This window comes from Quercus suber, unplaced genomic scaffold, assembly GCF_002906115.3.
Source record: "Quercus suber isolate HL8 unplaced genomic scaffold, Cork oak 2.0 scaffold_810, whole genome shotgun sequence".
Taxonomy (NCBI): Eukaryota; Viridiplantae; Streptophyta; class Magnoliopsida; order Fagales; family Fagaceae; genus Quercus; species Quercus suber.
Window position 1 is genome coordinate 254,864 of NW_027070243.1, and position 14,189 is coordinate 269,052.

Here is a 14,189-nt window from a genome sequence, read left to right on the forward strand (position 1 = left end):
GGATATCTTATTTAACCATAAGAGACTTTACTAGTTAAGTTAACTAAAACCCACGTACATATGTTCAAGTTATATCTAATGTAAAAATTTCGATGTTAGATACTGAAATGTCAATTCCCCAACGTAATTTGAACTCTTCTATATTTTGTTTAGACTACCGCTTGCGATTGCTAATTCAAGGTTTTAGTCCAGAATTAGGGTTTTGATTTTCACACTCCACTATTTCACATTTATTTTTATGTGTTAACATGTGAACATTTTCACCTCAATTATAGACAGAGAAATGTCATGTTCACAATATTTTCATAATAAATTCTAAATAGTAGGTTATTATTAATTGTTATGAGTGAGCAAGAAAATAATTTAAATTGTGGATTCAAATTAAAAGTAATAGCAACTTATCACCTATGATTTATTGTGTAAATGTTGTAAGCATATTATTTCATATTGTGGATGTGTATATGAAATAGTAGATGTGAATTGGTGCAAAAGAATATATTCCTTTGAACTCTTCTATATTTTGTTTAGACTACCGCATGCGATTGCTAATTCAAGGTTTTAGTCTAGGATTAGGGTTTTGATTTTCACACTCCACTCTTTAACATTTATTTTTATGTGTTAACATGTGAACATTTTCACCACAATTGTGGATAGAGAAATGTCATGTTCACAATATTTTCACAGTATTTTCATAATAAATTCTTCTATATTTTGTTTAGACTACCGCATGCGATTGCTAATTCAAGGTTTTAGTCCAGGATTAGGGTTTTGATTTTCACACTCCACTATTTCGCATTTATTTTTATGTGTTAGCATGTGAACACTTTCACCTCAATTGTGGACAAAAAAAATGTCATGTTCACAATATTTTCACAGTATTTTCATAAATAGTAGATGTGAATTGGTGCAAAAGAATATATTCCTTTGTTCTGTTTGGATTAAAGAGGGAGAGAGGAAAAGTAGAGTAGAGTTGGTCAAAAATAGGCTAATTTTCAATCAACTCTCATCTACTCCCTGTTCCTTCCTCTCAATCCAAACTAACCATTAGCCTTTACTTTGTAGTCAATTAGCAATCTGAAAATTTAAGCTTATTTTTTTTTATCATTTGTTTACCAATTTTTAATTGCTAGGAAGACGCCAAGTTGGACTGTTTTTTCTACAGTACTACCACATGTAGAATTGCAATTTTAAGCTTATAGTTAAAGTGAAAATTGCAAATATAAGCTTATTTTATTCATTTGTTTATCATTTTATTTTGCTTGGAAGTGGCTAGGTTGAATTGTTTTTTCTTATGTTTACACTACCAGAGTACTTGGTTAGTTGGCTGAGTTGAATTTGTATTAAATTGAAACTTTATCATGTGGTTAGTTAGAAAGATAAATTTAAAGAAAGACTTAAGGTGGACTAGTGCCCATGGAGCTAGCTATGCTTATTACTTGGATAGTTGGATGTGCATCTTTATTTGCATCTATGCACTCTTAGAGCATTAGCATTGGAGAATGCTAATGCCAAATCTAAGGAAAATTTGAAATTTTAAGCCCTAAAACTATCTGCATTGGAGAATGCTAAACAGCAGTATTGCAAATGTTTTTGTAATACTGCTACAATGCAATTCTAAACATAGAATTGCACTGTAGCAAGTATTGTAAAAAAATAATAATATTTTATTATGTAGAGAGAGGAGAGAGATGGGAGAGAAAAGATATAATTTTGAGATATATTATTTTATTATGTAGATATATTATTTTAATGAGTAAAAAAGGGAGGTAGAAGTTTGGGATGTGGAAGTATTGTAAAATGGTATGGTATAATGATAAAGTGACTTTTAAGAATTGTAAAATAGAGTAGCATTGGAATTTTCCAATGCTAATGCTCTTAGAATCCTATGACAAAGCCAATTTCTGCCTCTCTTTGCTTTGCCTCCGGCTTGTAAAATGCTTCCTAATTGAGTTAAGCAGGTTCAATTTACTTTTGGTAAATACACATTCATGTCTCTCTAAGAGTATATTCCTTTGGTCTGTTTGGATTAAGGAGGGAGAGAGGAAAAGTAGAGTAGAGTTGGCCAAAAATAGGCTAATTTTCAATCAACTCTCATCTACTCCCCATTCCTTCCTCTCAATCCAAACGAACGATTAGTCTTTACTTTGTAGTCAATTAGAAATCTGAAAATTTAAGCTTATTTTTTTATCATTTGTTTACCAATTTTTAATTGCTAGGAAGACGCCAAGTTGGACTGTTTTTTCTACAGTACTACCACATGTAGAATTGCAATTTTAAGCTTATAGTTAAAGTGCAAATTGCAAATATAAGCTTATTTTATTCATTTGTTTATCATTTTATTTTGCTTGGAAGTGGCGAGGTTGAATTGTTTTTTCTTATGTTTACACTACCAGAGTACTTGGTTAGTTGGCTGAGTTGAATTTGAATTAAATTGAAACTTTATCATGTGGTTGGTTAGAAAGATAAATTTAAAGAAAGACTTAAGGTGGACTAGTGCCCATGGAGCTAGCTATGCTTATTACTTGGATAGTTGGATGTGCATCTTCATTTGCATCTATGCACTCTTAGAATCCTATGACAAAGCCAATTTCTGCCTCTCTTTGCTTTGCCTCCGGCTTGTAAAATGCTTCCTAATTGAGTTAAGCAGGTTCAATTTACTTCTGGTAAATACACATTCATGTCTCTCTAAGATATATACATATTTTAAACTACTTATAGTTTGCTTTAATATTTACATTTCTAAACAGCTAAAATTAAATTATGTTATATGTAATGATATTTGCTTACTTTTCATGTCTAGCTCGAATGAGACTCTTCCCCTTATAAGCATAGTGTCAATAGTGGCTAGGTAATAGGTTGTAACTCACTAATTTCTTTTCCCTTTTTTTCAGGGATCCAAAGTCAAAACTTTGTGGTACTGTTCGTGGGCTCTATACATATTTAGAGGTTGATTCATTCTTCTAGACGTTGTATCATTGATAAACTTCAGTTATGAGTTACCTTCAGCATCCACAAGGGAATGGTTCAAGGTTGGTTTCTTTTGCTCTTGACATAATTTAATTTAACACACACACACACACACACACTCACTCACTCTCTCTCTCTCTCTCTCTCTCTCTCTCTCATTTAATATATTTTTGGCCCTTTCTATTTAGGGTTAACTTTTCAAAATTTCTATTTTGGCCTATAAGAGCATATGTAAATAGTGCTAAAAGTTATTTTAGCAACCATAAAAAAAGAAGCTACATTAATGGTGTTAAAACTAAAAATTTTACCATAGCTCCAAAATTTTAACATCCAGGTAAAAGGCCATTTTTTGCACTTTACTATAGCTCCAAAATTATAAAATATATATTTTATTTATTTATTTCATCCTCTCTCCTCTTCCCTTTAATTTTTTTTTCCTCTCTTTTTCTTTTCAGCATGTCCGTGTCTCCCTTTCTTCTCTTTTTTTTTCTCTCTCTCTCTCTCATTTAACATATTTTTGGCCCTTTATATTTAGGGTTAACTTTTCAAAATTTCAATTTTGGCCTATAAAAGCATTTACATTGATAGTACTAAAAGTTATTTTAGAAACCATAAAAAAAGAAGCTATGTTAATGGTGTTAAAGCTAAAAATTTTAACATCCAGCAATAGTAAAAGGCCATTTTTTGCACTTTACTATAGCTCCAAAATTATAAAAAAAAATATATATATATATATATATATAATATTATTTATTTCATCCTCTCTCCGCTTCCCTTTAATTTTTTTTCCCCTCTTTTTCTTTTCAGTATGTCCGTGTCTCCCTTTCTTCTCTTTTTTTCTCTCCTCTCTTGCCTCTCTTTTTCTGTTCAACATCTCCACGTCTCTCCCTTTCTTCTTCTTTTTTTTTTTTTTTTTTCTCTCTCTCCTCTCTTGCCTAACTCCTCTAACTCAAAATCAAGACGGCTGAGATCAGTGACAACGTGGGCATGTCGTGGAGGTTGAGATCGGCGATAGAGTGGGTAGCTCAATTTGTGGGTCTCGCAACGGTTCGGTGGATGTGGATGGGGTTTGGCAAGTGTGGATGGGTTCCGGCAGGTGTGGCTGGGTTTTGGTGGGTTTGTGATTTGATTTGCGGTGGTGGGGTTTCTGATTTGTAGGGGTTGTGGCCCTTGTGGGTGGCAGTGGTGGTCTTTTTGTGTTTGATGGGTTGCAGTTTGGAGGGATTGTGATAGTTGGGTGCTGCGATTGTGGGTGGAGGTGGCTTTGGTTGTGGTTGTGGATGTGCGGTGGTTTACATGGCTGTGGCAGTGGTTGTTATGTGTGGTAGTGGTTGTGGCTGTGGAAGTGGTGGTGGCAATTGTGGCTGATATTTATTGTATTGGGTGTATTATTTTATGGGAGCAGTGTCTAGCGAAAGTTTTCACTGGACACGTTAGATGATGGACATGTGTCCACTCTTGGACACTTGTCCAAATCCGAACGTGTCCAGTGAAATTCACTGGACAGAAGTTGGATCCTTATTTTATTATGTTGTTTATATTATTTTAACGTATTGAATGCAAAAATGAAACTATTGAGGTATTGAGACCAGATTATTTTTATTTTGGTCCTTGATGTTTTAAAAGTTTCATTTTGGCCTCCTCAAAAAAAAAAAAAAAAAAAGGGTTTCATTTTGGCACTTAAGGTTTGGTTCCATTTTCAAAATGGTCAATCTCTATTCTCTATTATTAGTCTCACCATTAAGTACAAAATAGGCCCTAACATGTCACCCAGTTAATCAGTGTCGATTGTTCTCCTGACATGTCACCCATTTTTGTGCTACAATAAGCCACGTCAGCACGAAAATCAACACTAATCCAAATTTACATTTCCCTTTGATTTCCTCTATTAGCCAAACATCAAATAATAAACTTTCCTATTCACGCAAAACTTTATAATTTGATGTTTGAATGACATTTTGGGAGTGTGATACTATGTAGTTCTGTTGGTTGCATTTTTTTTGTGTTTTACTCGCACCCTACATAGGATTAAGAGTCAATAACTGATTTTATGTTTGCTATGTTTTATTCAGCAATAATCATGACATCGAGTGGCAATTACCCAAGAATGGTGGAGGTGTTGCAGCAGTGCAAGAAGCAGCAACAACAACAACATCGAAGACATATATTCTTGACCCAAGGGAGAAGTTCCTTCAAGGGTGGAATGTAGTATTTGTGTTGTCATGCGTGACTGCAGTAGCACTGGATCCATTGTTCTTTTACCTTCCTGTGATCATTCAAGACAAGAAGTGCATTTGGTTCGACAATAGATTGTGGATCACAGTTCTAGTTTTGCGATCCTTCTTCGATTTCATTTATCTAGTGCATATTATTTTGCAATTTCGCACTGGTTTTATAGACAAAAAGCTTCTGAAAAGTGGAAAACCTGAGTTAAATACAAATGCTAGGAAAATAGCTAAGAAGTATTTGTGGCCACGCTTAATATTCGACATTCTAGCTATTCTTCCCATCCCACAGGTAAGGGAGACCTTAGCTTATTGTTAATTAAATCTTGTTTTTTGGATTTTGTGCATGCGATTGTCTTGCTCCATGACTCCATCTAATGATTCGTTTGCTTTTTTTCTTTTTGAAAAAAAAAAAAAAAGACTTGGCAATACTCTAGAGGAAAGTTGGATATAGTATAGAACATAATACTATGCGGCTAAAGATGAGTAGTTTCAAAATTTTGTGTTGAGTATAAACATGTGAGTGAAGTCTTATATTAAATAATAATGACAAAATCAAAGTAGTTAATACAATATAGTTAAGTCCAATCCCATAAGCTTATAGTGTTCTTATATATTGGAGAATTTGAATTTTTAAGTCTCCCCAACATTTTGTATGTATAAACTTTTTTTTTTTGGGCAACATTAATTAATTTTCTAGTTAACATAATATTGCACGTAAAATGAAGTAATAAACATGTAACATTTATTTTATTTTTATATTAAGAGAAAGTCAAGTATAATATTTGACTTTATAACCAAAAAATTGTCAAAAGTAGGTTTGCAACAAAAAAAGATATAAAGTAACTCCTAGACACCCATTACCACTATTTTCTTTAAATTATCATTGTACTATACACATGGACTTTTTTCCAATTAACACGAAATTTCTTTTAATCATTTGTGCAGGTGGTAATTCCGACTATTTTTTCAGAAATGAGAAGCACGAAAACTTCAAATAAAATGAAACTCTTGAACACTATTGTTCTTTTCCAATATGTACCAAGGGTATCTCAAATCTACCTATCCTGGAAGAAACTAACAAGAAATGACAAGAAGTTTGATAGAATCATACTGGTCAAAGCGTCATTGAATTTCATACTATACATCCTTGCTGGTCATGTAAGTTTGGTTAAGGAGTAACTTCGTAATCATTAAACTTATATTGGCAAGTTTTGATGTNTTTCGCTCGAATCGGTGAAGATTTGGTGGTTTCTGCTAAGATCCGGTCGTTTTTGCTCAAATCTAGAGAAGATTCGATGTTTTTAACTCAAATCTGGCAAAAAACAAATATATAGATCTTCAACAAGAACAACTTCCGCCAATGTCTTCATCAGCTTCGACCAACCAGACTGTTGTCCAACCAAGTTCGATCCAACTCGACCAGTGGGTTTTAATGGTCAACGGCAGCTCTTTCAACTAGAAACCCAATGTCAACGGGTTAGTCGCGAGTTAGGCATAAACTTGACTCAGGCCGACTATTGGACACCCCTATGTGTGAATTTGTGTTTTACGGCTTGTTTCACACTTTCATCTAAAAAGTTTACAAAATCTTTTGGGAATATGAAGCAACACAAACACTAAAAAATAAAATCATTGAAAAAATTTATGGACATATCGTTTGGTACATGTGTTTAAACAACAATTTTCAATTTTTTTGAAAATATGTATATGTAAAAAAGTATGTAAAAATACGTGTAATATTGTTTAAAAATTAAAAACATATGTTTAAACTCATGTCCCAAATGAGCGTGTGAGAGAATGTGGTGTGGCTTTTTTAATTTTTTTAAGAGGTGTATGGTGTACTTGAAGAGTTGTGCTTTTTTCTTTTGGAAAATAAAACTAGGACAGTTTATCAAGCTACAAAGTAAAATTATTTTCAAGATAGTTATCAATTTTTTCTACGCAATATGTGTGGTAATTTAAGCATGATGTTGTCAGCATTGACTAGAACATTACGTGAGTCCTTCATGGTAATTTAATACATGGTGAAGGAATGGGGAACATGTTGGCCACCTAGTCTCATGTTTGATCAATTTCATACGAGCTTGTTTTCCTTTCTTTGTTCTTTTTTTTTTCCTCATTGTAGGAATTTCACACTAGCTCTTGGATTCCCTTAAAATAGCATTATCATAATTGAATAAATGAAAGTTCCTTTTCTTTTTCCAAAGTCCCAAACTTGATATGAACTGAATTAAAGGATGAATTTATAAACAATAACCTTTTTTAGTGATAGACAGTAGATACGATAGGTTCATAAAAATATAACATTTTATTTTGGAGTAAGCCGTATTTGAATTTAAGTCCCTTAATTGAAAATAAAATTATTTTTAGTTAAGTTAAGAGCATGCAAAATTTTTATCTATTTTAGAATAAGGACCTAATTTTTCTATTATAGCTAACCATTAATTTTTCAAAATATTCATATTTTATTATTTATTCTATATTTTATTTCATCAAAATATCAATTTTTAAAAATTATTTCTCTCTCTTTACACACAATAACCACTATTCACTCTCTTTTTGAGCCTTCAGGAAACTCAAAGAAATAAATAAAAATAAATAAATATTTTGCATAAGTTACAATGACTTGTATATTTGCACAAGTACTATAGCAAATTCTCATTTTGCATAATTGGTTCATAATTTGATGTGAGTGATTTTTGGAATTAATTAGCTTTTTTTTTTCTTTTTTTTTTTGAGTTCTATGCTATTTTACATTAGCCACTGCAAATGCTTTAGCTATGACTCATGAATTTATTAGTAATTTTTTGTTTCTTTTGATGAGGTGGGAGATTTAAATATCGAATGTTTTCGCTATAAATACTAGGAAGTGTCATTTTTTTTCCTTTATTAAAAATGTTTAGAATATCTATTAGGCAAAAATATAATTTCGGTCCCTACATTTTGGAGTCATAATTTTTACAATTTGGTAATGGCCTTTGTTATTTTCAACTTAGAATCAATTTAACTATCAAAAAATGCGTACATGGTAAATGGTGTGTATAATTAGCACACTAAACAAATTATTTAATTGCTATTTGAGAAAACCAAGTCGGCAATTTTAAGAATTAAAAAAAAGAAAAAAAAAACACCACATCAGACAAATAAAACAAAAAATTTGAGTGATAAGTTGAAAAGAAATTCCCCAGCTTTCTTGCATTTTCTTGTCAGCCAAACACAAGCAGCCCAGAAATACAAACTTAAACTAAACCCAAAAAATTTCACCCATTTGTAGCAGATCTGAAGAGATCGATGGAGGCACAGAATTAGAGCCTGGTGGCTCCGTCCCAAGCCACAAGGTTTTGCAGCAATGACCTGGCGGATGTGGACCACACCTTTGGTGGAGGAGAAATTAAGTTTTTCTCATATATATTGGTGGCTCCGTACCTTATTTTTCGTTTTATATTTGCTTTTGGTCACTGTTTCTCTCTCTTAGTTTTTCTCTGCTATGCTATGAGCTGGTTGTTTTAGGACAAAGATTTTCTCTTAGTTTTTATACTAAATATTTATAACACACACAAGAAGAAGGAAGAAGAACAGTGGGTAAATCTCACATTAGAAAATGAGTGTGAGTTAAAAAGATTTAAAGTTTGTGTTGTATATGCTAGAGTTAGGCCCTTTTGGATATACACTACTGTAAGTTTCTTTAAAATATTCTCTAAAATATTCTCTCATTTTCCTATGTGTGTGTTAAAAATATTTAGTATTCTTAAAAAAAAAAAAAAAACTCGAGGAGTGGTGTTGGGTCTAATAAGAGATCCACGGCTTGAAATTGAAATAGAATTTGGTTATGGAGAATTTTTTGGGCTGCGTCTAAGTTTGCGTTTTTGGGTTTGTAATGTTTGGCTGACAAGAACATGCAGTGGCGTTTTTTATTATTATTTTATTATTAACGTTAGCCTCAGTTGTGCTAAAGGTCTATTTGAGATCCGCTTATTTTGTTAAAATTGAAAACTTTTGATAAAAGTATCATAAATGTAAAAGTTAGCTAAAATAGTAAAGTGAGACCCATAAATAGTACCAAAAAGTGTAGTAAAGTGCATAAATAGTAGCAAAAATAAGTTGAATAGTAAAACACTAGCTTTTTAATTTAGAGCCAAATGCGCACTAAGTGTCCATTTGGTATGATTAATTTTGCCAACTTAGTATGCGTTTGGGTATAGATGAAAAATTAAAATTATTTCACTATTTAACTTATTTTTGTTATTATTCATGAGTTCTAGTGCACTTTTTGGCACTATTCATAAACCCTATTGTACTATTTCAACCAACTTTTACTTTTATCTACAATACTTTTAACAATAATTTTTCAATTTCAGCAAAATAAGCGGTATCCAAGCACACCCTTATTTTACTTTTCAACTTATTTTTGCTACTATTTATGGATTCCACTGCACTTTTTGGTACTATTCATGGTCTCATTGTACTATTTCAGCTAACTTTTATTTTTATCAACAATACTTTCAACAAAAAATTTTCAAATTCAACAAAATAAGTGGATCCTAAACAGAACCTAAGTTCGCGCACATTTGTCATGTAAACATTTTTCGTTAGTAAGTTAATGATAGAGTTAAAATTGATTCCAAATTGAAAATAATAGGGATCAAATTAATAGCTACCAAAATATAAGAACCAAATTGAGTACTCAATTTAAATAAAAAATTTCTAGGTTACTTTTCCTTTTTTTGTTTAAATAAAAATTTCTTATGAATCTCTGGGGTTCACCTTCATTATTGGTAAGCATTTTCTATTCTAAATCTCTGATTACTTCAAAGATTAAATAATTATAGCATTGTTTAGTTTTTTGTCACTTCCATTCTTTATGGTATGGGTATCTCTAAGTTTAGTTGCTTTATTGAGAGTTTAGAAGATGTAATTACTTGCATTTTCTGTTTTAAATCTTGTACTCAAGTTGGTGACATCAAGTCCTCTTATTTAATGATGTTGAGGTGGTGCCTACTAGTCATATTCAATGTGAGTGTCTTATTTGTGTTTGTTTTCTTTGATTCTAATAACTTTTATTTGGGATTTCCAGGAAGATGATCTTATTTGTGAGCTGGTAGCAAAGCAGGGGAAAAAGAAATGGTGTGAAATATCAAAATCCTTGCTAGGCCGGATAGGCAAGCAATGTAGAGAAAGGTAAGTGCAATCTGGTCAATAAGTACTAATTATCCATTTTCTCTTTGATTGCTTTTATCTATTCATTTACTATTAGGATTTAATAGCAAACCCCATGTGTTTATTTGCAGTAACAGCTTTGGCGTCACCTATGGTTATTTTATTTTTTTCTATTGAAAGGAAACCCCTTTATATTTCCCTTTACTATGGAAAGAGTATATAAATAAATCTAAGTGAACTACTATTTTTTCTTTCTTTGTTCAGGTGGCACAACCATTTAAATCCGAATATAAAAAAGACTGCATGGACCAAAGAAGAGGAGTCGATTCTCATTAACGCCCACCAAATGTATGGAAACAAGTGGGCTGAAATAGCAAAGTTGCTACCTGGAAGGTATCACTGCAGAACTTTTACTGTTTTACATAAAAACCAAAGACTTGAATTATTATATGAGGAGATGGAAATTACAAACATCTGTCTCTGTCTATAAACATGAGATTTGGTGTGTACGTAATTGAAATGACCAGGTGTTGGTTATTCTCTTGCCATGCAGATAGTTTCTGGATAATTCAAATTATTATTAGTATTTTTTATAAAGTTAATTGCTTGGTTAGGCAATTAGGCTAAACGTACATGAATTTTTTTCTTAGAATCTGTATCCATTGATTTGAAATGTAGTAATTGCTTATCTGATTTATTGTCTAATCCTTTCCTTCCATTTTTTTTTTTGGGAGGGAGGTGTTTGGCTGTGTTTAAAACGCGGCCTAAGGAACTGCCCTGGGGCCGCATTTAGAACGTGGCCTAAGGGTAGGCCCTATGGCTGCGTTTTAAACGCAGCCTAAGGGTTGGTCTTTAGGCCGCGTTTACAACGCAGCCTAAGGGTTGGACCTTAGGCCGTGTTTTAAACGCAGCCTAAGGACCAAAGCTTAGGCCGCGTTTAAAAACGCGGCCACATACCCTCTGGGGCCTATAGTCACGGCTTTTAGGCTATGTTTAGAAACGCGGCCAAAAAAACCGCGGCTATAGGCCAAATGGGGCTATGGCCACGTTTTTTTGACCTATAGCCATGTTTTTGAACTGCAGCCATAGGACGTTTTTTTTGTAGTGAATCTAACTTAACTGTAAATTTATTGAGATGTTATTATGTCATTTCTTATTAAATGGTGTAAAATATAAATTTTACACCTTACCCTTACCGAATTCGAACTCTTAATCTTAATGCCTATAGATGGTAAGATTTGGTGAGTTGAACTAACGAGTAGAAGTGGGACAGATGTACATGCAGTGGACAACATCAAAATCAATAAAAAATTGGGAAAAGAAACGCATGAAGATGAAGTCGAGTAAACGACAAAAGCAACAAAAAAACCTTAAGTCGTGGATATCCAAACATGAATTTCGTGGTACAACAAAGGACAATATTAATAACTACATAGGTCAAAGATATGAAGCAGACGAAGACGTTTATGTCGAGACCCTTATCCCTGATCTTCCTTCTGAACTTCAAAGCGAGGTCAAGCGCCATATCTGCTTAGATCTACTAAAGAATGTGAGTTTCATTACCTTTATAATTTATAAATTTGGTAAGTAACTTTTTTTCCAATGCATAATTAATGACTAAGAAATGTACTTTAAATTTCATTAAAAAAAAAAGGAAAAAAAAAAAAAAAGAGTAGTAAATAATACCCAACTTGTTGAGATAGAGAATACTTCTTTTTTCTTTTTCTTTTTTAGAATGAAATAGAAAACATTTTGAAGAGGCTTTAATTAATTAGTTAATATAATATACAAAGAATATTACTTAACCCAAAACGAAAGCTCAAGCCCAATTATATTAAACACTCACTATTGTCTTTATTATTTAATGTTTGACTTTACAAACAGAGGCATGTATACCCAATACAACTATTTATGTAATTTGTTATTTGTATGCTTGTTATGTAATTAAATATATTCTTGAATAACAGTTGGAAACAAGTATTTATTAGCTTTAATGTATTATTCATAGAATGAAATATTTATAAAATTAATAATAAAAACTAATATATCCATCTAATGAGTAATAAAATATCATTTGAGAATTAAATAAAAATGTTAAATAGATAGATTTTAGAATTTATTAAGTGTACATGAGAACGGTCGTGGCTACGTGTGGTCAGACTATTGGAAAATAGAATTCTAGTAGAGATTCTAACAAAATGAATTTTGGCAAAATACATTGTTTAGAGATATATAATTTTCAATTATGTTGAATTTTTATGAAAAAATAATTATGCCGATTGGAATTGCATTCGATTATGTTTTTGGGAATATACTTTTCATCAAATAATAATTTATTATTAAAATATTCTACAACTAATAATTTTAGTAAATAATAACCCAAAAAAAAAAAAAAAGTTAAACACTAAAGACGATATAATTAGATCTATGAAAAAAAAATATTTTTTTAATTTGATTATTTGTACAAATACCAGAACAAAAATATATATACGCAGCAATTTCCCTAAAATCTTTATAAATTTTCATAATTTCTATGATTTCTCTACAATTATCCACAATTTCTTAAAAATTTATAGATTTATGTACAAACAATTTTCCACAAAGTGGGCTTGCAGCATAGACGGCAGTGGGTGGCTATGGCTTGTGAGTTCTGTTATATATATAGATACAATACAAGTTTAAGCTAATATAATAAAACTCGGGTCTTAAACACTGTGCTTATGTCAAATGGATATAAATATTACATATGAGAAGCTTTTATCTTGTAATTTATTATAAATGTAGTAAAATTATTAAGATAATTTGCTGTACATGAAACTGTATTACCAAAGTACTTACCTAGAAGTTTAAAATAATACTCTAGCTAAAATTTTATTACCAAAATTCCTACGAAACTTAGAAGAAAGTTTTTTATTTTTTTTATTTTTATTTTTAATTTACCGTAATCGTAGGTATCGATATATAGTTAGTTACATGCCTAAAAAAAATTACTTGATGTTACATAATGTGTTTCCGCATGCAATCTAAAAAAGTACTTGTCTATTTTTTTTTTTAAGATCAATGATATTATTTAAAACATTTCTTTAATTGTTAAGAGATTTGTAACTTAACTCATGATGCTTCCAACAGAGACATCAAGGATTTGAATTCATTCTCCCCCGTTATAACTTATAACTATCAAACTATTTATTAAAAAATCATTTCTTTAATCCCTGATGCTTCCAACAGAGACATCAAGGATTTGAATTCATTCTCCCCCGTTATAACTTATAACTATCAAACTATTTATTAAAAAATCATTTCTTTAATTAATTTACATATGTTTCTTTAATTAATATTTGAATTATATTATATTACTCAAATCATTTATTAAATTAATATACATATGTTTCTTTAATTAATTAATGCATTAAATGCTTATATTGCTAGTCTAATATGATTAAAGGTTAATTAGTTTTATGGTATTTTCAACTTGAGCATCTCTTTTTATGGTTATGAACTACATTTGTACTTCAACTTATATTTGTTTTTCTTGATCAGCTGACTATCATGAAAGACAGTGGATTGGCTAAGCATGAACCACTATTGCTTAAAATCTGCGACTCTCTAAAACCAGTGTTCTTCAATGAGCACCACTACATTGTTAAGGAGGGAGACCCAATTGATGCAGTATTCTTGATTACAGAAGGGATTGTATGGACTTGTACAAGCAACAATGGTGAAGGATCTGGCCCTCGACATGCTGAGCGTCTTGAAAAAGGTCAGTACTTTGGAGGAAAACTTCTTGAATGGGTTTTGACACCTACCTCTGACGACATGTACAACCTATCAAAACTC

General features: G+C 31.5%; 2 protein-coding genes across 2 annotated transcripts; both read left to right on the plus strand.

Moving 5' to 3' along the window:
* The first annotated feature begins 2,898 nt into the window (after window positions 1-2,898).
* Window positions 2,899-6,374, plus strand: LOC112040042 (cyclic nucleotide-gated ion channel 1). The gene is made up of 3 exons (XM_065767477.1): window positions 2,899-3,029; window positions 5,040-5,484; window positions 6,141-6,374. Exons 1-3 carry the CDS (start codon window positions 2,992-2,994, stop codon window positions 6,372-6,374), a joined length of 717 nt encoding a protein of 238 aa, XP_065623549.1. The 5' UTR covers window positions 2,899-2,991.
* Window positions 6,375-9,902: 3,528 nt separating this feature from the next.
* LOC112001749 (probable cyclic nucleotide-gated ion channel 10) lies at window positions 9,903-14,189 on the plus strand (the record flags this gene model as incomplete). Its single annotated transcript, XM_024033927.2, is given in 4 exon segments — window positions 9,903-10,373; window positions 10,617-10,745; window positions 11,626-11,901; window positions 13,893-14,189. Coding segments are annotated over 2 exon segments (573 nt in total), but the record flags the coding sequence as incomplete, so codon positions are not given.

What these genes read in the sequence shown, in the direction of transcription:
- LOC112040042 (XM_065767477.1), top strand. Translation starts at nt 2,992, where the DNA reads ATGAGTTACCTTCAGCATCCACAAGGGAATGGTTCAAG. An exon ending in CCACAAGGGAATGGTTCAAG is followed by an intron (nt 3,030 to 5,039) that starts GTTGGTTTCTTT and finishes TGTTTTATTCAG; the next exon opens with CAATAATCATGACATCGAGT. An exon ending in CTATTCTTCCCATCCCACAG is followed by an intron (nt 5,485 to 6,140) that starts GTAAGGGAGACC and finishes TCATTTGTGCAG; the next exon opens with GTGGTAATTCCGACTATTTT.